General features: G+C 48.3%; 1 protein-coding gene across 1 annotated transcript; it reads right to left on the bottom strand.

Moving 5' to 3' along the window:
* Positions 1-8,824: 8,824 nt before the first annotated feature.
* Positions 8,825-22,272, bottom strand: DNAAF8 (dynein axonemal assembly factor 8). Its single transcript, XM_054589222.1, has 9 exons — positions 22,163-22,272; positions 18,290-18,469; positions 16,551-16,682; positions 14,861-15,364; positions 12,867-12,984; positions 11,552-11,681; positions 10,467-10,595; positions 9,895-9,981; positions 8,825-9,050 (listed from the first exon to the last, which is right to left on the bottom strand). Exons 2-9 carry the CDS (start codon positions 18,416-18,418, stop codon positions 8,885-8,887), a joined length of 1,395 nt encoding a protein of 464 aa, XP_054445197.1. The 5' UTR covers positions 18,419-18,469; positions 22,163-22,272; the 3' UTR covers positions 8,825-8,884.
* Between the last annotated feature and the right edge of the window lie 75 nt (positions 22,273-22,347).

Below are 22,347 nucleotides of genomic sequence, written 5' to 3'. Positions count from 1 at the left end.
AGATATGACAGTCCTCCTATTACAGATGAGGCAAAGGTAAGACTCACCTAGTTAAGCAGTGGTGGAACCAGGATTTGAGACACTGATTTCGGTGTACGCCTAGGGAGAACCAAATTCATCCTAGTTTATATTTGTTATGGACTGAAAGAGAAGACAGAAATTCTGGGCAAAGTATAAATTTGCCCTTTAAACCTCTGTTGGTTGCAATCACTGAAAACTGCCTAGACAGAAGAATATCAGGACTAAATAAGCCAGGATGTGGTTGCTGCATAGACTTGCTAACTTCTGTACTTTCAGCTTTGAGGAGGAGATAAGATAGAAGGGCCTCATAGCTAACCAGGAGGGATTTTGAAACAGGAAAGTGTAGGAAGGCTGGGACGGTCTCCTAGCGGGTACACATGCTCACTGAAGGTGCGGGGGCGGTGAGAGCCCGTGGGGGCGGGGCGGGGGGGTTTGGGGAAAGGACTAGTTACCCACAATGCTCCCCGCGGACCCACCTACGCGACCTCGTTCCCACATTCAGCAGTTCATCCAGGGGTGCCAGGACTACATTATCCAAAACGCATCGCGCGGACCAGCCTACCTGGCGTCTTACCCACGTGACAGTCTCTCAACAAATGGTGTGAGGACTACTTTACCCACAGCACCTCCCAAAGACGCCCCTAGTCAGATTTATGGCCGATCTTGGCAACCGACTTGCCCAATGGTGCGAGGACTACGTTACGCCCCATCCAATGCTTCCCGTGGGCCCGCCCACACCGCCTCGTTCCCAAGCCCGACTGCTCACTCCGTCAGCGGCCTGCGCTTATTTGTTCCGGGCTTGCGTTCCGTGGTTGGGGTCCCCTATCTCCCGACCGGCGTCCCAGGCCAGCTAGGCCGTCGATCCCCCAGCACCAGCGGTTCAGCTCCTGTCCGGGCACCCCGGTCCCCCGCCCCAAGCGCGCCTCGAGCCTTCCAGGGTGCACAGCATGTGAGTGCAAGGGCGCAAGGTACCGGCTCTAATTGCCATCCTGCGACCCGCTCCAAAGCCCTGATCGGTGTTCCAGCCTCGGCCACCGCTGACTTTCCGAGACCTGAGCAGTCCGCTGGAGAGTCCCAACCTTTCCAGGACCCTGGAGCTGGAAGGACCACAGTGGTGACTGTCCACTCAGGAGTACCCGGCAGAGCCAATAGAGGGGCTTGCTCACCGAGCCTGAAAATCGGGATTCAGGTTGAGACAGAATTGCGTCCTCTTGGGCAGAGGGGGCTTTGGTTCTCACCGTATTTGCAAAGGGACCCCATTCAAAAAGGGGTCAACTGTAATGAAAACTTAGCGTTTCTGACCGATTCCAGGTACTGCGCAAAACTTGCCAACGCCTCGTTTAGTTCTCTCAGCAACCTGTCTGTGGATGATAATCACCATCTCTTCTTTTTTTTTTAATGAATTTCTATTTATTGATTTTTTTAATAGAGAGAGGAAGGAAGATAAACAGATATTTGTTGTTCCAATTTTTTATGCATTCATTGGTTCATTTCTTGTATGTGCCCTGACTAGGGATGGAACCCACAACCTTGGCTTATCAGCGCCATACCGTAACCACCAGAGATACCCGGCCAGGGCCCACCATCTTTTCTTTTCAAATGAGGAAATATCACCTGTTCAACTCCCATTCAGGGCACATGCCTGGGTTGCAGGCCAGGTCCCCAGCTGGGGGTGTGCCAGAGGCAACCAATTGATGTTTCTCACATTAATGTTTCTCTCCCCTCCCCTCTCTCTAGAGGAAAATAAATAAAATCTTAAAAAAAAAATAAAAGAAAGAAAGAAACAGGCCCAGAGAGCTTAAGTAGTTTGCCCCAGAACGATCAGGGTGTTAGTAGCAGAGACAGGTTGATCTATTTCAACCTTTTCTTTTTGCCAATGAGGGTGAGTTAACCCTTGGTCCTAGGCAGGAATTTATGAATGCAGACATTTATCCAGCCCCAGTGCTATACCCCAAATGATGTTACTGTTTGTCCACAGAGCCCTGAAAAAAACATCTACCCAGTGTCTCGCCAGGGTTATTGAGAGAGAGAGAGAGAGAGAGAGAGAGAGAGAGAGAGAGAGATTTGACCCAGGGGACCAGAGAGGGTGCAAGGCCCACTGGGAACATGGCTACTGCCCAGGGCCTCCAGCCCTCACCCCCCTCGGGGCAGGATGAGATCCTGACTGTGAAGGTGGAGGAGGGAGAACTTCCACTGGGAAGAGGAGCACTTATGGAAGAACCCAGCCATGAGACCTTCTGCCAACTGTTCCTGCTCTTTTGCTACCAGGATGTGACCGGTTCCTGGGAGACCCCGAGACACCGCTGGGAGCTCTGCTGGGAGCTCTGCTGCTGCTGGCTACAACTGGAGTTGGGCACCAAGGAGCAGATCCTGCAGCTGATGGTGGTGCTGGGGAGATCCAGGCCTGAGTGCGAGAGCAGCAGCTGGAGAGCAGTGAGGAGGCCATGGTCCTCATAGAAGGGCTTCAGTGGGAGCCCAGAAAATAGAGGGTGGGGTGGGAAGCATTCTCACTCTGAGGTGAGGAAACAGGCTCTGCATCCTCAGGGCCCTGCTGCTGAGGTCTGCATTTAGAGATTCTGTGGGCTCTGGAGCTGTGGCCAGCTGTGGTCATTAGGAGAACTAGACATTTTGAATGGAAGAAGGCAACTGCAAAGTTTCTCAGCCTTGGCCAAAGGGTATCCACCTGTTGATTAACCACATGTAGCACCACTAGCCCTTTCTAAGCTAGTTTGGATTGGTTTGTTAATATTATTCCAGCGTAGGCCAGACACAGGCACTGATAGGAGGGAGGTTGGAGACCTTCCAAGGCATGGTCTTGAGAATTGAAGAGATCTCAAGAGAGGGAGGAGCACTGGAAAGAAAGACCAGAGGCTGGTAGGTGCCCTGGTGAGCACCCCCAGATGTTCCCCAGTCCCTCTAGAGCTACGTTGTCCAATACAGTTGCTACCAGCCACATGCGACTTTTTAAATTAAATAAAATTAAAAATGTAATTCCTGCCCTGGCTGGGTGGCTTAGTTGGTTGGAGCATCATTCCATGCACCAAAAGTTTGCAGGTTTGATCCCTGCTCAGGGCACATACTTGGGCTGCAGGTTCAATCCCTGGTTGGGGCACGTGCAGAAGGCAACCTATCGATGTTTCTCTGTCTCAGGAGTCAATGGATATATTTCCTTGAGTGAAGCTTTTAAAAAAAGTGTAATTCCTAAGTCACACCAGCTACATTTCAAGAGCTCCATCGTCACATGTGGCTAGTGACTACAATGCTGGACAGTGTGGCTATAGGACACTTCCGTCATTGTGGAAAGTTCTGTAGACCGTGTAACACTAGAGCACACGCCACCTCCTAACCAGATTTGGGAAGTGGGAAGCCTTTTAGAAATTTCTCCTGCTTTTAGTCACTAAACTTGAGATGAAAAAAAAAAAAGTGATTTCACCTGTTTTAAGTCTTCTCTTAGTGCTATGCCCAGATTAGGTACTTGGCAGAGGCCGGCAGGTTACCTTTCTTCCTGTGGCAGTGCCATTTCCCGCCTCCTACTGTTCCCTTGCATCTATCAGGACAGACACATCCCTGTAAAACTTGACCAGCGTGTGAGTTGGCAGTAAGCAAATCCTGCTGTCATGGTGACTAAAACTCAGGAACCCACCCCGCCCCCCAGTCTCTCCAGCCTGGTTTTGGGGATTCCTGCATGGCTTCCCTCTGTCACTGTGTACCCTGGAATCCCTGGGACTTTCTCCTGTCAGAGATGTGGAACATTGGACGGAAGGGAGCCTGAGACTGTTCCCCTGCTGTGTAGCAGTCCTCTGGGGAATGTCTCGTCCCAAGTACTGTTGCAGGGCTCAGTAAACTGTGACTCAAGTTCATCCAATTCCCTTTCTCTGGAATTAGGAATAAGATTATCCCAGAGCACCTGTAGATGATTTCAAATAACGTAGCAAATGCAGTATTGCCAACTTCCAAAATGAGATTGGATTTAGGGCCCTTCTGGCCCAAGGCTGGTTGGGAGAACCAGGAAACAGGGTAAGTGTGACAGCGACGCTGATGCAGTCACCACGGGGAGTCTCACTCAGGAGCATACCAGGCCTCCCTTTGTCCAGGCTGGGAGCCTGACCTCTTCCCAGCTCACTTTCCTTCTTCCTGGGTGTTGGCTGGAGGTAGGGCTGTGTGTGGCACGTGGAGGGTCAAGGGTGCAATAACAATGCCACCTTCATGGTGAGGGTGCCCAGGGGTTCCCAACAAGAGGGGCTGGGGACTCTGTGGGTCTTCCCCTGACCTGGGAGCTGGTTGGCAGCTTTCCCTCTGTGCAGGGCCTGGAGGTACTCTCTGACAACGCAGCGCCCCACCAGACAGGGACCAGTCTTTGAAATGCCAGGCCAAGACCCAGCCTAAGGAGTAGTCCCTGGAGGAAGGGGCTGAGCACTCCACCCAGCATCACCCTGCCCGGCTGAGCCACAGAACAAAAAGAAGCCCTGAGCTCTGGCCAAAGAGGGATGAGGAGCCACCCCTCAAGAAAAGCACCCCTGCAGGTGGGAGGCAAAGGGAAAGCAGTATCACAGGAGGTTGAGGGCTGCGTGTGTGCGGCTCCCGGTGGAAAGCTGAGCGTAGGTGGGGAGCTGCTGGACCTGTCCTTGCCTTCATTGGCTGTGCCCAAAGGTGGGTTCTGTGGGCTCCACTGGTGACTCTGCTCTTCCTCCAGGCCCAGTGGCCTCCCAGCACCAAGAGATGACACCATCTGCCATGTCCTTCCTGGTCCCAGGTGAGCAGGCATTCCTGGTCTACAGCATCCCTGCGGGGACACTTCTCTCCCATGGCCAGTTTAGTGGGTTTCAGAGGCGCTTTTCCCTGGAGTGACATTTGCCTCCTGAGAAGTCTCGTGAGTGTTAGGCATGTCCTGGAGGAGTCTGGGGTCCAACGGTGAGCTTGGGCAATTGCTCAAACCCAGCTGGGTGTTAGAATCACTTGGGATTCTAGGTAAAAATACAGATTTCTCCTCCAGCTCTGCCCTGGAATAATCTTTTTTTCCTTGTTTATTTAAATAACAGCTTTATTGAAATACAGTTCATATTAAATACAATTCACTCATTTAAAGTGTACAGCGTTTATACAGAGTTGTGCGATCATCACCAAAATCAGTTTGAGAACATTTTCATCACCTCCCCAAAATACCCCACACCCACTAGCTTCCCATTTCTGCTCCCCCAGCTGCCACCAATCCTCTCTCTGTCTCTGGATTTGTCTCCCCTGGACATTGTAAGCTTGGGTTTTATTTAATTACTTTTTACTTTTACTTTAAAAAAAGTAAGTTATTTACTTTTGCTTGGGTTTTTTTGTTTTTTTCAAATTATAAGAGAAAGTTTATTTAGAAAGTTACAAAGGTAATTGAAGAGCACTTGGAGCTTAGGAGAGAGAGAGGCAGAGGCAACCAGCCTTGGGTGGAGAAGGGGAAGGGAAAAGGTGCTCATGCTCCCTCGAGGAAGAGCACGTCTACTTTTGTGTGGGTTTTAACCATGCTCCCCAGGTCAGTCTGGTGCTAGATATGGGGACCACTAACTTAGAGCTATCCTGAAGTTCTCAAGTCACCCCATTTGGGTCCCAGGGCTGGCTTGAGCTGGGGGAGAGCATGCTAGTCCATGTCTCTGAGAAGCGTGGGTCGCGATGGCTGAGCAGGCAGTAGATCCAGCTGCTCCACACAGCAAATCTGTCCACACTGTGTACAGCCCTGCAGCAAAAGGACGGAGCATGGTGGTGACAGAGTCCTGAAGAGCAGGATCCTGCTATGTCTCTGAGCCAAGCTTGGGAGGAGGAGAGGTGTATGACACAGCATGTGGGGAGGGAAAGTGTGGAGAGGGAAAAAGTGGTGGGAGGTGAGAAGGACCCACTGCTACGACGTGAGTGGAAGGAACAGGTCAGTCCAGCAGGCTGGCCCGGCATGAAGGAGCACTGGCATGGGACTGTGTGGGCTGTGTCCTTGAGGGTGCTGATGACCTTGGAGGACATGGCCATATACTTGTTCCAGGAGGAATGGGGGTGATCTTCACTTACAGTCATTAATGACATCAAGTAAATAGCATTGCATTTAGGCCCCCTTTCCAGTGACCTCATCTTCACTAATAACATCTACAATGACCCTATTTCCAACTAAGGTCACATTTTGAGGTTCTGGTTGAACTAGAATTTGGGGGACGCTCTAACTACTGCAGCGGAAGCCTCAATGGCTGCAGTTGCTTGCAGCATCACATGCCCGATCCTTCCCCTCCAGCCTTGCCACACTTAAAAAATGCAGGTGATGGGGGCTTTTCCTCATGCCGGTGGTGTCAGCAAGTGTATGGGGTGAGTTGGGAATTGCCTTTGAAGATCCGCAGTTTTGTAGGATGGATGCCTGGTGTAGGACTCCTTCCCGAGATTCCATCTCCCCCACCTATGAGGAACCCTGGGGATTTGACTGGCCTTGCTACCCTCCCAGGGTAAGGATCCAGAGCTGGCTCTGTTCTGGCCCCGAGTGGCCATCTTCCGGGTCACAGGCCGGCCTTGATTGCCCCACTTAAGTCTTCCTGAGGCACATGTGCCTTTCCTATTTGTTTATATCCGTGGTCTCCTGAGTGGCTGGGGGAAGAGGTGTTAAGTCCTTGTTCAGCTTATTCATCTCTGGAGTCATGGGGCAGCTGCTGAAACCACTAGGTTCTGGAACATTCCATCCATAAGTGTGGTTCCTTATTGCTAGGTGACTGGTCTTCATGCCAGTTCTTTATGCTCTATTCTGTTTTGTCACTCAATTGCTATATACATTTTCACCTTTCTATGCAACACAGGTTCCAGGTTACGTGACTTGCTCTTCTCCCTTAATAAATGATGCCAGCCCTGTGTGCTCTGTCCTGTGTGTTCTCTGGAGAATGGGGCCACCTGGTTTAAAAATGGCTTCTACCTTCTAGGCCAGCTTCCAGAGCTCTCATGGGACGTGTAGTACCCAGCCAGATCCGGCTGTTCAGTGTTGCTGACCACCCACCTCCCCCACGCAGCTGAGAGCCCTTGGCTCACTTCTTTCGGGTCCAGAGTGGTGCTGCACATGGCTGTCCTCTTCCTGGTCTGCCAGCTGGGCCCGTGAAGCGCCTATTACGTGATATTATCTCACACAGTACTATGACTTAGGACTTTTCATGAAATCCCTTATATAGATGGGGAAAATAAGCCCTCGAGAACTTTCAGCACCTCTTCCAGGTAGTGGAACAGGCTTTCAACCCAGACGTGAACTCCCACTGCCTCATCCTCCCAGTTTGCTTTGACAGAGAGTAATTCAAAGTCAAACTGGAACAGTTTATTTTCTATCACTGTGAAACATCATAAGTGATTTTACTGACATTAAAAGGGGAAAAAATGGCCTTTGCTCTTGACAGCGAGGCTGGCAGAACAGGTGGAGGAGTGCGACATTCAGGCTGCCGTCTTCCCTGCACGTGCCCCAGAACTGAGGGGGAGGGCACTCCACACATGGGGCAGGGCCTGGGGATGTTCTCTGCAGGAAGGCCTCCCCTGGGCCTCCTACGGCCTTGGTGAAGCCACTCTTGCATCTGGTTTCTAATGAAAATGCCCTTCATTGTTGTGAGTGGGGGGCTGGTGGTGGGATCCCCATGGCCAGATCAAGTAGAGTCTGGTTTTGATCTTGACCGCCTGTAGCTGGCTGAGGCTGAGCAGGGCCTGTCTTGCCTGGTGCAAAACTGAATTGGAAGAAACCCTTGGCCCCTCCTCAGCAGATGGCAGCCAACAATGACCCCAGCTGAATGCTGGAACCCAAACGCCAAGGACCCTGCCTGAGTCTACAGCATAGGAAAACCCCAGATGATTTTTCTGCTCTTCCTGTGGGGCAGGCAGGGCAGAGTGAGGCTGAGAATGAGAAGCAGAATCTTGGAAACAAGCTGAGGAGGAAACAAAGGTGCCACATATCAGCTGTTGGGCAGCAGGGCTGAAAACAATAGTTATGAAAGGATCATGAAAATGAGGGGTGGGGGTTGAAGATAATGCTTGTAAAGTAACAGGGTGAGAGAGATCGGAGTGCCTCCTGTGGGCCCCTAGCTCTTGCTGGCTGTTCAGAAAGATAACCTTGTGAAACGGACAGTTCAGGTGTTAGAATCTTCAGTGTTCTCTCTCCTCTAAGATCAACTCCGCCAACTCCACAAAGGCACTTAGAACATCTATGTGCCTTTGTGGCTTGGATAAAGAAAAAACAGGTATCAAATTTCAATCAAAAGTTCATTTGGTGTATATATAATGTGTTAATTTAAGTACACAAAATAGTATTCAGGGACCCAGAAAATCAGGCTAAATTATCTTTCAAGACCTTTCCACCTTGAAATTCTCTAAGTATGTTTTACTTAAATTATATAGTTTTTAAAAAGACCTTGTATGATGGAAATAACAGGTGCACATTAAAAGGCAAAATGCAAAAAATGGACAAAGATTAATAGGCTTGCAATTCCATGATAGAACAAAAACATTGTCTTCATGGGCTTTCCTTCCAGGCCCTTCTAGAGGATTGGGGTCACTTGAGTTGCCATTGAGTACAATTTTGTGCTGGCATCTTTTTGCTCTAAATGCATGAAAATATTCTGACCAAATTTTAACTGAGGGCTAGATGACAGATACAAAAGCACCTGTTAATGGAAACGGGAGGGCAAAGGGACCATCGGGCCTGGGCATGTTGACAGAGTCAAACCATTTTGCTAATCTCCTAAGATCTAGTCCCAGAGGCATTTACAGTTGGCCCAGAGGAAACAGGAAACACCAGGACCTCTCTGGCTGTCCCTGGCCCAAGAGGGTTCCCCAAGGCCCCGGGACTTCCTCCTGAGAGTCTGGCCAGGGCACTCTGCCTCTCAGCTCAAAGTGTTATGTCTTGCTTCTTCCCAGTCCTGGATCCAGCTGTATCTTCAAGGGCCCGAGCCTTCTGGCTTTTAGGACCCTTGCTGGCAGGCAACTGGGGCTGAGCCATGCCTTTCCGAAAAGCCCTGAGTTGCTGGAGAAGCTGACTTTTCCCGGTACAGTCCCTGTAACACAAGAGAAGCAACCTCAGTCAATACCAAGTGGAGGCCAAAGCTCCCATTGCTTTGCCACTGAAACAGGACAGACACACAAGCCAGAGTGCTTCCAGAAGCATTTTTTTCCCAGTCCTTGAGATGTACATAAATAACAATCGCAGGCTCCCACCCTTGCTGAGTCACAATGCATATAAACATGTTAAACCATTTTTGGGATAAAACCTGTGTGACCTTTCTCAACCCAAATTTTTCTTCCCTCTTTTTTCCTATAACGCCTGATCATGGACCACAGTAGGGGAAAAGTTGCATTAGACTCTGACATTATTAAAAGGTAGGATCTGCAAGCTTTTCAATTCCAAAAATGATGGACACTGCCACCGCATATGATTGTAACTCACCCGTGACCACAGTGTGGCCTCCCCACAAAGGAGACTTGAGCCTTCTCTGAATTTGACATTTCACATCTTGATTCACCCAAGCCTTTCATTTCTGGCCAACAACCATTACTTTACTCTATCCCTACTACACTTCCTCTTCACTTCCGTTGCCATCACCAGTTGGGAGCAAAATCAATCTGGGGAGGTATTTTTCAGAAAGAAAATGTACTAATCCCTTCTCAAAAGTAGACTGAGGTGTCCTTGGTGATGTCCAGGGACAGCAGCAAGCAGGTTGAGACAATGCTGGGCCCCAGGGGGGCCCTTCCCACCTCTAAGACCGACCCCCCACCCTCGTGTGCTGGCTCTTTGGGTACAACACGTAGAGCTGAAAGCACAAATGTTAAATGTGCCAGACCAAGGGCTTGTGCAGAGAGCAGATGGAGCAGCCCCAGGCAGCAGGAGTCTATGGTAGTTACCGTAGCCCTTCTGGGCCCTGCTGTTCTCTCCGAGCAGCTGTCTCCTGTTCCCCTGCCTCCTCGCTGTCAGAGGAGCTGGAGCTGGAGCTGGAGCTGGGGCAGAGGAAACGAAGGTTCACTGGACATGCCCCAGTCCACCACAGCCAAGCTGGTCTACCACCAGGGACTTGGAATGCCCAGGCTTCCTGGTGACCCAAGGTAGCAGGGTGGTCAGGCCAGCCAAACCCCAACCAGTCCAAACCAAAGGGCTGCTGTGCTTCCTGCCAGTAGGTGGAGGGAAGCACTCCAGGGCAATGTACCTGACAAAGACTGTTTGCTTAGACCTCTACCTGAGAAAGATTGCCCTCTGCCTCTGCTTCCTCCCCCTCTACTGGGAGAGCCTGCTGACAGGACCAAGTGGGACTGTTGGCCAGGGTTGGATCCTGGCTAAGAGCACTTCTCAACTGAGCAGTGTTCCCAAGACTTGCCCATGCCCAAGTCTTCCCACCTGCCGAAGTTCCTGTTCCTCTTTAGGCCAATGTGCCACATGCAAAGCAGTGGGTTTGCTGCAGGGCCATCATCTCCCCCTGTACCTTTCCAGTGACCCCTGGTCTGATGGCTTGGTGGGCCTCAGGTCAATGAAGACGGTAGGAGGCTCTGCTGGGTTTCTCAGCCGATGCTGACTCAGCTTCGCCTGCAAGCCCAGCTCGGTCAAAGCACATCTGAGATGAGAAAAGCAGGAGTGCTGGCTGAGTCCCTTCTCAGTGATTACACGTGACCTGTGCCGGGCTCTCGGCTGCTTCTGACTGAGCACCCATTGTGTGTGGGGCACTGAGGTGGGCCTATTGATGAATTTGCTCTTTTACTCTTCAGAACCCTTAAGATTTAGGCCAGTGCCATCCAACTGAACTTTCCATGATGGTTAAAATGTTCTCTATCTGCACTTTCCATCACGGTAGCCACTTGCCACAATTTAGGATAACTAAAATTAATACAATGAAATGAAAAATTCAGTTCAGTTGCAATGGCCATATTTTAAGCGTTCAATAACTACATGTGGCCAGTGGCTGTGAATGAACAATGCAGGTCTAGACATTTCTGTTGGACATTTTGGGTTGCCAGGGACAGAAGCCACTCCAACTAACTCAAAAAAAGGGAATCACTGGCTCTCAGATTCCTAAAAGAAGTGGAACAGCAAAAGGGTGGGAAGGGATTATAGCTGGGCCCTGTCCCCACCTCTGCTCCACTCCCCTACGGCCCCCTCTAGCTTCAGTGTTTCTCATCACAGATGGCCTTTCTCTACCCTCCCACAATTCCCAGAGAAAGGCTCCAATTGCCCTGCTTTGGGTCAGATGCCCAGGGCTGATCCAATCAACAGTGGCCAGAAGACCAGGGTCCTATGCCCTGGGATGGTGAAGAGAAGGTTCCCATGGGGTGGGGGAAAGAGCAGGTGTTTTGGGGCTTGAGTCCCAGCTCTGCCACATATGGCCTGGGTAAGCCACCTCTCTGAGACTCAGTTTTCCCAACTATTAGATGGAAATAATAGTAGTACCTACCTGATCAGATTCTTGAGATAAAATGAGAAATATATATCAAGTGCTCCACCCACACTTGATAGGCTGCAAGGCCAGAAGCCAGTTCTAGAGAGAACAGGGTCATGGCTGGGAAGAAGTCCCACCTGCTTGTGGCCTCCAGCTGCTCAGTATCTTGGGGCACGTCAGCAGGCACTTTCCAGACTCCAGACTTCGTGGCACATAGGAGTGTGAGCTGTTCCATGAGCCTGTCCTGGGCACTGGGCTCAGCATGATCTGAAGGGAAGCAAGGGAGGCTGCCTCGTGGGGACTTGGTCACTGACTTACAGTGGTTTGTCCCCTCATGTGAATGATCCTCCAGCTTGTACATGTATAAGTGAGGAGCCAGGAGGCCCTGCTCTACTCCTTTGCTCCCCAGCCTCTGCTCACCAGAGCTAAGGGAGCAGTATCCTTAGGAACAGGAAGTGTATTTGAGCCCCTCATAGGGGTGGTTTCTTCTTCTTCTTTTTTTTTTTTTTTTGTTATGATTTGAGAGAAAGAGGAAGGGAGAGAAATTTGGATTTGTTCTTCCACTTATTTATGCATTCTTGGTTGATTCCTGTATTTTCCCTGACCTGGGATCGAACCTGCAACCTTGGTGTATCTGGACCATGCTCCAACCAACTGAGTAACCCAGCCAGGGCAGGGGTGACTTCCTATTAACACTTACCCCACTTCCTCATTCCCTAGTCCCCCTTGTCAGAGGGAAACCATAATTAACACTTCTTTGTGTTCACTTTTTAAAAAACAGCAATGGGGTTATCTTCTATAGATTTTTTTCACTGTTTCTATTACATCGTTCTGCATAGAATATACAGATTTCCCCGTGAACTCGCAGAGTGTACTGTGATTTAACTGATTTAGCTAGATTCCCATTGAATACTGATACTAAGTATGGGTCTAAATATATACTGATACTAAATATGATACTTTCAATTTTTCAGAATTGTAAAAGCTGCAGCAGAAATGAACATCCTTGAATACACATCTTTACCTGCCTGGATGAGTATATGTTAGGATAGACTTTAGAAGTGGAATAGCTTGATGATCAAAGGCCTATATGCCTTTAAAATAGAAAACAGACTCTGCCATGTTGCCTTCCAAAAAGGGTTACAAATTACAGCTCCCACCCTCACCTCACCTCAGGCCCTGGCCAGGTGGCTCAGTTGGTTAGAGCATCATCCTGAAACACCAAGATTGTGGGTTCAATCCCCGGTCAGGGCACATACAAGACTCAACCAACGAATGTGTCAATAAGTAGAACATCAAATTGATGTTTCTCTCTCTCTCAATTAAAAAATAAAACATGGTGAAGGCTGAGCAGCAGAGAGGACGTGGTAGCCTGCGGACCTATTTTACTGAGAGGCCCTGGAAGGAGCTACTTTTGGGGCTGCACTTGGACTCTGGTGTTTATGGTCAGACCTCGGCCCTGGAGGCGATCAGCTGCCCACCACACAGTTCCAGGCATGAGATCTCCGTGGTCGTCTTCTCGTCCAGTCAGACTCTGAAGGATGTGATCCAAATCCCACTCTTCAAGTTGCTGAAATGATTAGAGTGGTGATTATGAGGCTGCCACAGGGTGCTGGAGGCAACGGAGCCTGTCATGGGATGTCCAGGGGTAGGAATCAGGGTTTGGAGGCATGCTCCTCATTGCAGATGGGGCTTGCTCAGCCACCCTGTTTGGGTTGCAGAATGAACCACCTGGGGTCTGCACCTCTTTCTTGTGCTTTTTGGGCAATATATACTTCTGTTTCTGGCACAAAGAAATATTTTGACCTGGAGGAAACCCAGTGTCTGTTTATTTTTATTTTTTTAATCCTCATTGAGGATATGTTTATTGATTTTAGAGAGAGAGAAAAAGAGAGGAAGGGAGAGAGAGAAACATCGATGTGAGAAACATTGATCAGCTGTTTCCTGCATGCAGCCCAGCCAGAGATTGAACCCAAAACATAGGTATGTGCCCTGACCAGGGATCGAACCCACAACCTTTTTGGTGTATGAGTAGCTCCAATCAGCTGGCTACCCAACCAGATCCAGTGTCTTTTTAAAACTTTATAGGTTCATATGGGTTTTAGCGGAGAGGGTAAAAAGTTTTACTCTATTAACAGGTTGTTCTAGACAGGTGCTGAAAATTGGAGGACTTGAAAAAGAATGCTGTGAGGGCAGAGTGGATGTGATTGGAAGAAGGAAATTAATCAGGAATTAATGTTTCTTATATATGACCTTTCAGGTCCTTGCAGCCCTGTAGGTGAGTGAATACAGAGGTGTTTAGGAGTGAACAGAAAGAATGGAATTGATAAGAATGAAACTGGTGAAGATTACCTCCAATGAAGACATTGATGCCAGTTTTCTCTAAATTGTTAAGAGAATTATCCAAAATTAGTTAATAAGGCAAAAAAGAGAATTGCATGACCTTTCAATGTCATGTTGGAGCTTTTCTAAGCTCACCTTTCTAGGGGGAGGTTGGTTTGCACAACTGATCAGGGCCCACCTGTTTTACAACTTTGTAAAACTGAGAAGTTGCAATGGTTTTCTTTTCTGTCTAGTAAAGAAGATACCCCCATAGGTATCAGTTCTGTTGCCCTATAGGATGTTGACCAATTTCGCACTTAATGTAGCTATTTTATCTCTGCATTCACTTCTTTTCCCCTGTTTTACAAAATCCTAGTTTCTCATGATCTCTTTGAACCGGTTTTGTCATCCCGCTGGTTCCCTCATTTGTGAGTGAAATCCATCATTAACATGTGTTCACGATTTGTATGAGAATGGGAGCTTTAACGTTTTGAGAATTTTGCTTTGACATAGTTTGTTCTTTATCTTATATGCAGTTGTGTGTCTTTATAAACATGCTTGGGATTAACTCTCTCTCTCTCTCTCTCTCTCTCTTTTAAAGAAGGCTGGAGTCTCCTTACTCTTCCTTGTTCTTGTTAACTCCCCCTGAAGATGGATGGTCTGTCTGCCAGGACTGCACAACCCCTACGACAGGTATCACAGCCTGCCTGCCTGTGGACAGGGGACTATGGGCTTAAGGTAACTCTTGTGGAATGAATGTTGGTGACCCTCTCAAATTCACATGTTGGAATCCTAACCCCCAATATGATGGGGTTGGAAGTAGTGCCTTTGGGAGGTGATTAGGTCATGAGGGGAGAGCCTCATAAATGGAATTAGTGTTCTCATAAAGTAGGCCCCCACAGAGGCCCCAATCCCTCCTATGAAGTGAGGACAAAGTGAGAAGAGGGTAGGCTCCTCACCAGACATGGGATGTGCCAGTGTCTTGATCTTGGGATTTTATTATAGCAACACCCATAGATTAAGACAGGTGTAGTGGGCCAGCCCTTGAGTTGGCCTATGAAGGAACATCCTGGGACCACTACAGGGCATACCCTGTGGACACACTGGGCAAGGAAGCTGCTTACCTGGAGGGAGAGCACTGGCAAGCCTTCCTGGGGCCCCTGTGCTGGCGTTCCTGGTCTTGGACCTGACACTGCAGCTTCACAGGGAGTCTCCTTCACTTGACTGCGGTCACTGCAGGCAGGGCCCCGGGCACCCCAGGTGACTTTATGAAGTAGGTCTCTCTCGATCATCTTCCTTCTCTCCCTTCGGAGGGCTTTCAAGTTTCCAGAGTCTGAGCCCTCCCCAACCCAGGAGGCAGCATTTGGGTCCATCCTCATGCCTCCTTCTGGGAGACAGAGGGTGGTTTCTCCCTGTGACCCCCCAGGAGGATGTGGGGATCCTTTGTTGTTGAAGGACATGCCCCCAGGGTTGCCTTCCTGCCATGTGGGGTTCGCCTCTGGCACCCTAAGAACAGAGCTGCTGTCACCACTGCTCTGCAAGGGCTGGCCAGGGGCCCCTCCTTCCATTGTCCTTGCATTCCATTCACCCCAGGGCTCCGGTGAGAAATCCATAGGCACCACAGGTGGCTATTGAGAAAAGGGGTGTCCTCAGTTAGCAGCCTCAAAAACATACTTCAGGGAAGTTTTTTTTAATTGTGGCAAAATATGTATATAACAAATTTTGTCATGTTAGCATTTGTAAATATATAGTTCAGTGGCATTAAGTACATTCATAATGCTGTGCAACCATCGCCACTGTTTACTTCCTAAGTTCTTTCATCCCCCAAACAGAAACTCTGTGCCTCCCTTCACCCAATCCCTGGTAGACTATAATCTATTTTCTGTCTCTAACAACTTGCTATTCTACATACATATGTCATAGAAGTAGAACATACACTATCTGTCCTTTTGTGCCCTTTTACTTAGCTCAGTGTTTCCTCACTGAGGAAGATTCATCACATTGTAGCATGTATCAGCACTTCATTCCTTCTTGTGGACTGAATAATATTCCACTATATCACTACACCACATTTTGTTTGTTGATGGACATGTGGGTTGCTTCCACCTTTGGCCATAAATAGGCCACACAGATATTAAGGGATGGACAAGATAAAACACAAGCCCTTTGCCTCCAGAGCAAGCCCATGGCTCCACCCCCATGAGTTGGTACAGACTTTCCCATCTCAGAGTAAAATGAAAAGATATCTTCCAGAAGAATTGCTGAGGTAATTGTAGAAATGAAGAAAACAAAATAAAGTCACATGGACACCATTCCACCTGAGCTAACCAGGGGTCTTGGCAGCTCTGGAAATTTCTCCTGTTTGGGGTCCTTTCAGACATACTTTTAGGCATTGCTGAGTGAGTGGATGACTTCTATCATGGTGATGGGGAAGGGACATGCCCTGGCTCTGTAAGATGACCCGGTATCAGTGCTCACACTGAGAACTGAGTGTAGCTGGGGGTCAAGAGGAATAGCAAAATTCCTCTTGCTATGATAAAATGAGACAGAAAATGAGTCCCTACCCCTGGTCCTAAGTGTGCTGGGATTCTGGAAGAGTACTGTGCACAAGGTGGGTAGATGTTTGGTGTCTCAGTTTCTTAAGTTGTACCTGGAGAGAGGCCTGAGTGTGCAGAGATGCTGGACCGGGAGTTTTAACCTCTTAAACCCACACTGCTATTAAGTCCAGTGAGAGCCATGGACATCTGCTCCCACACCCCATATTGCCAGTAGGGTCCCAGCGTACTGGGTCCCTGGAGCCTGCATCCCACAAACCTCAGGAGGAGACCTGGCGGCCAGAGCCACCCAGGGCCCATCAGCGTCTTCAGCCAGCTCTTCTGACAAGTCTGGAATCAGGGGTGCTTGATTTCGCTGGAAGATAAACAGCTCCTCCTCTCCGTAGTCTGACTGTGGAAAGACAAGAGAGCTTTTCTGTTACAGGGTAGTGGGCAGAGCCAGAAGGGCATCAAGCCCCACCTGACCTTGACCCACCCCACCCTGCTCCACCCCGCTGCTGGGGAACAAAGGGGAGACCGATTCTTTCCCAAAGGTTTTTGACTAGTGCTGGCTCCTGCTGCTGATTTAGAAATGGGCTCAGCAGCACCACCTCGTGGAGGTGAGATACAGGGCTCCCAATTTTGCATGTACCTGCCATCCTTAAGACTTTGCATACGGCGGGTGTTCAATCAATGCCTGGTGCTGAATAAATTGGGCACTGAAGTGGTAGCTGAAAGAGCAGAGTCTAACCTTCCCCCTCCTCCATGACTTGAGCCTTGGTTTGCTGCCTCTAATGCAGGGTGGGGGCACTTACAGTCACCAGCCCACCTCACAGGGGTATTGTGAAGATGAGCAAATGAAACTGAAGATATGAAAAGGCACTGGGGTTGCATTATCTACTTCCTATTAGCCCCAAGGTCCAATCTGTGTCACATTCATTTTTTCAGATGCCACAGGTAGAACCCTGACTTGCTACTTCTAAAACCTTGGCCCTTTCTCTAAATGGCCAGCTCCAACCTGTGTGTTTGACACCCACTGCTGAGGAGCTCCTACTTGGTGTATTGCCCACTTTGCTCTGTTCATAGGGTCACTGTTATGTCTTACATATGTGCACACACCTAATTTCCACTATGTGAAGAAGTTGATATAGTTTACATATGCTTAAATTCAGAGTTACTTTTGTTACCCAACATTCTCTTACTAGGCAGAAACTAATGTAGAAATACAATTACCATCACAGTGAAACAGGGCCCACCACAGTCTGTATTGTTACAAAGGGCTCCTGGTCCTTGAAGAGGCTGAGTGTGCCATTGTTTGTTGCAGGACTGCATGTGATCAATAAGAAAATTACTATGTATTATACAGTCACCACTTGCCAAGCACTGTGCTTCAATGTAGATTATTTAATCCTTGCAACAATTTATAATGTGGAGCCTCAGTCCTTAACTCTTAGAGCAAACTGGGGTGTTTGTCAAGATGAGAAAAATGCTAGGACATGGATGATTTTGTTATTTCTGTTGAGCACCCACTCTGGGCCAGACCCTTTATATACAGAATCCCAAATTTGTAGCAGTGATAACTATCTGTATTTTGCAACAAAGAAACTGAGGTTGACCCAGGGGTGGAAACTGCCCACAGGTTACATGGTAAATTAGCAGCTGAGTGGGGATGGAGATAAATGTCTGCTTGATGCTGAAGCCCTGCTCTTCCTCCTCTGCTGAGGTGCTGTTCTCCACTCTCTGTTGGGCTAGGACTTGGCTAGGACCACCACTGAGAGTGGCTACCATTTCAGTGCATTGTGATAAACCCTTGGAGCCCTCTCCAGTTGTGGTTTGGGGTCACTGGTATGGCCTGGGAGGATGCCGAGCACCAATAAATGTATTCAGAGAACAAAAACAGAGACAATGAATGCAGAGATGATAATCTCCATAGCTGTTCTGGAGTCAGCATCACATTTGCCATGGGAAAGGAAGAGCAGTCAGAGCCTACGACGACATGGGAAGAAGGTGCTTGCTTACCAAAGAGGAATCCGAGTCCAGAGACGGAAGCTGCTCCCTGGCAGCCTTAAGAATGGCCTCCCAGGGTCCCATCTGGGAGGCCCAAGGAGAGTGCAGTGAGGGCCCCACATCTTTGTCTTGGGATGTCATGAGGGCCTGGGCTCAGGGAAAGCTTCTCAGTGCACCATCATCCAAGGAACCCTGCAGAGAATGTGCAGTGAGGTAAAAGAATCCAGGGACAAAGGGTCAGGAGCTGGAGGAGATGGGGGCTGCCTTTTCACAGCACCTACTACTTCGTTGGGGATGAAAATCAACTCACAGACCTTCCATCCCATTCCCCTTCTGGTTCCGCAGGTTCCTATTATTGAGTGCCAGGCACTGTGCCCTGCACTGTGTATGTGTGTGTGCGCGTGTGCAGTGCAGTGCAGTATGGAGCCTGCTGATATATGTATATGATGTATGTAATGATATTATATAATAATATATAGAGCTATGTATTGATATGTAATGATATATGATATAGGTATATGATATATAGAATGATACATGTATATGCTATATGGATATATGTAAACTATATATCTCATATAACACAGATACTATTATCTACATGTTATAGGCTCAGAGAAATTATATTGTTAGTAAATGGCACAGAGAGAATTTGTATCAAAATTAGAGGGGATTATAAGCCCCACTATCTTTTACTGCTCCTTTACAAAAGAATAGAGCAGCAGGCCAAGATGGAGGCATAGGTAGATACACTTTGCCTCCTTGCACAACCAAAATAAGGACAACAACAAATTTAAAAACAAAAAATAACCAGAACTGCCAAAAAAATCACACTGTGTGGAAGTCTGACAACCAAGGAGTTAAAGAAGAAACACTCATCCAGACTGGTAGGAGGGACGGAGACAGGCAGCTGGGGTGGGGAGGATGTGTGGCAAGGTGGCAGCTGGAGGACCAGGTGGGTGAGGCAGAGGCTAGTGGATAGGTCAGTCCCACATTCGTGTGCGGATAAACCAGGAGGAACAGCTAGGGAGCAAGACAGACCACACAACCAAGTATTCCAGCACTGGAAAAGAAAGCCTCAAAACCTCTGGCTGTAAAAATCTGTGGGGGTTGGGGCAGTGGTGAGAAACACCCAGCCTCACAGGAGAGTTCATTGGAGAGACCCACAGGGTCCTGGAACATACACAAACCCACCTACCTGGGAATCAGCACTAGAAGGGCCCAACCTGCTTGTGGGTAGCAGGGGAAGTGACTGAAAGCTGGCTGAGAGCCAAGCAAGCAGCATTGTTCCCTCTCAGACCCCTCCTCCACAGACAGCATCACAGCACAGCAACCTGGGTTGCCCCACCTTGGTGAACACCTAAGGCTCTGACCCTTACAATGTAACAGGAGCACTCAGACAAAGGAATATGGCCCAAATGAAAGAACAGATCAAAGCTCCAAAAATAGAACTAAGCGATGAACAGACAGCCAATCTATCAGATGCACAGTTCAAAACGCTGGTAATCAGCATACTCACAAAATGGTTGAGTATACTTGCAAAATGGAGGAGAAAGTGAAGGCTATGCAAAGTGAAATTAAGAAAAATATACAAGGAACCAACAGTAAAGGGAAGGAAACCAGGACTCAAATCAACCATTGGGAGCAGAAGGAAGAGATAAACATTCAACCAGAACAGAATGAAGAAACAAGAATTCAAAAAAATGAGGAGAGGCTTAGGAACCTCTGGGACAACTTTAAATGTTCCAACATCCAAATCATAGGGGTGCCAGAGGAGAAGAGAAAGAGCAAGAAATTGAAAACTTATGTGAAAAAAGTAATGGAGAACTTCCCCAATCCGGTGAAGGAAATAGATTTCCAGGAGATCCAGGAAGCTCAGAGAGTCCCAAAGAAGTTGGACCCAAGGAAGCACACACCAAGGCACATCGTAATTATATTACCCAAGTTAGAGATAAGGAGAGAATCTTAAAAGCAGCAAGAGAAAAGGAGACAGTTACCTACAAAGGAGTTCCTGTAAGACTATCAGCTGATTTCTCAAAAGCAACCTTGCAGGCAAGAAGGGGAAGAAGTATTCAAAGTCATGAAAGGCAAGTACCTACATCCAAGATTACTCTATCCAGCAAAGCTCTCATTTAAAAAGGAAGGGCAGATAAAGTGCTTCCCAGATAAGGTCAAGTTAGAGGAGTTCATCATCATCAAGCTCTCATTATATGAAATGTTAAAGGGACTTATTTAAGAAAAAGAAGATCAAAAACTATGAACAGTAAAAAGACAACAAACAATTATGAACTGAATCTAAAAAAACAATAATAAAGACAAAAACAAATTAAGCAAACAAGTAGAACAGGAACAGAATCATAGAAATGGAAATCAGAGGGGAGGGGGAGGGGAGAGAAGTGGGGGAAGGTACAGGGAATAAGAAGCATAAGAGTTAAGAATAGTTTAAGAAATGGAAAAACCAAAGAACTTATATGCACAACCCATGGACATGAACTAAGGTGGGGGGATGCTGGTGGAGGGGGCGGTACAGGGCAGAGGGGAATAAAGGAGAGAAAAAATGGGACAACTGTAATAGCATAGTCAATAAATATATATATATAAACAAAAATCGAATAGAACAGCAATTTTCAACCTTTCTCATCTCATGGCACATATAATTACTAAAACTCTGCAGCACACCAAAAAGTGTATTTTTTGCTGATCTGACAAAAAATAGGTGTAATTTTTATTCATTCACAAGGGATGGCTATTATTGTGTTGGCTGTTGTCATTTTTTTCTTACTTGGCAGTCTAAGGGAAAAGAGGTCAGTGTCCCTGACTAGTCAGGTATTGTGTGTTTTAAAAATTCTTGTGGCACACTGACTGAAAATCGCTGGACTAGAGACATTTTGGAGTCCCCAGGGTTTTTTGTTTTTGTTTTTGTTTTTAGTCACAACTCAAATTAACCCCTTATACCTAGGCACCTGCCTTTTGTATCCCACTGTCTAAAAGGAAAAGGTCCTGCCCCTTAAGAGTCAAGGCGACCTTAGGAATGTGGGACGATGGTACTTAAGAGCCAGTGCCTGGAGATTCCTTGAAGCCTGAGAGGCAGCTGTGCCTATTAAATGGGAAGAGAACACTACTGTTCCAGCCCTAGCTGGCTATCACTCTGGTTCAGGGCTCCCATCAGTATAGCAGCAGGAGAGGGAGTGGGGGCTTCTTGCTTCTATGCTTATAGGAGCGGGGACAGGAACTTGATGCCCTCAGAACTGGCAACTGCAGGGTATGGACGCAGGTGGTAGATACAGCATGCGGTGTTCTCTGGCTGCAGAGCAGATCAGAGGTCAACAGAATCACGTAGGTGAAGGGGGCTACCAGAGACTCTGGTAAGTTCTTTAGGTGGACAAATCAATCCAGGGAATGGGAAAGGCATTACACGTTGCGGGAGAACATGTACAGTGTCTCAGTGAAAACTGCCCAACATTTTTGGGGTAGGAAGGTGTCAGTTGCTGGACTTTGCCATGAAAACGGACCAGATCGTGTACACTCCTGAACGCCAAGCTGAGGAGCTTGGTTCATCCAGCGGAGAAGGGTTAAACCAAATGCTAAGCGAACCGACAGTCCAAATCTCTCCCGAATCCCTACTCTGAACTCCAGTTCTGTTTCTCAGCTACAGCCCGTTAGCCCCGCCCAAAGTCCCGCCCCTGCCAGCCCGCCCAGGGGCGGGCAGTTGTTATGACAACTAGACGCCAACGACCTGCTTGGTCAGGTTTTTAAATGCTAAAGTTCGGAAACCGCAAAAACCTAGCGTCTGTCCTCCCACACACTCCTGGCCCCCGCTTTCCCACATCCTGTCTAATTCTCGACATTTATCTCTGCAGCTGCGGCAGGCCCAAGGCCCCTCACCTCAGGCCTCCGACTCCTGACAGGACTATAAAGAGTCTCCAGCGCGTCCCACCGGTCTCGTTCGTCCCCTTGGGCTGTGGCGCAACCACTGAGACTTTCACCGCCTTCGGAATCCTTCAGCAGAGTCTTAACTTTACTGTACTGCCAACCGCTCTCCCTTCCCCCTCCCCCGCCCAGCAACCCTC

The sequence above is a fragment of the Pteronotus mesoamericanus genome, unplaced genomic scaffold, assembly GCF_021234165.1.
Source record: "Pteronotus mesoamericanus isolate MK-2021 breed Mesoamerican mustached bat unplaced genomic scaffold, CSHL_Meso_final scaffold_167, whole genome shotgun sequence".
NCBI lineage: Eukaryota > Metazoa > Chordata > Mammalia > Chiroptera > Mormoopidae > Pteronotus > Pteronotus mesoamericanus.
Note: the sequence above shows the minus strand (reverse complement) of the source record. Positions and strands in the feature narration are given on the sequence as shown.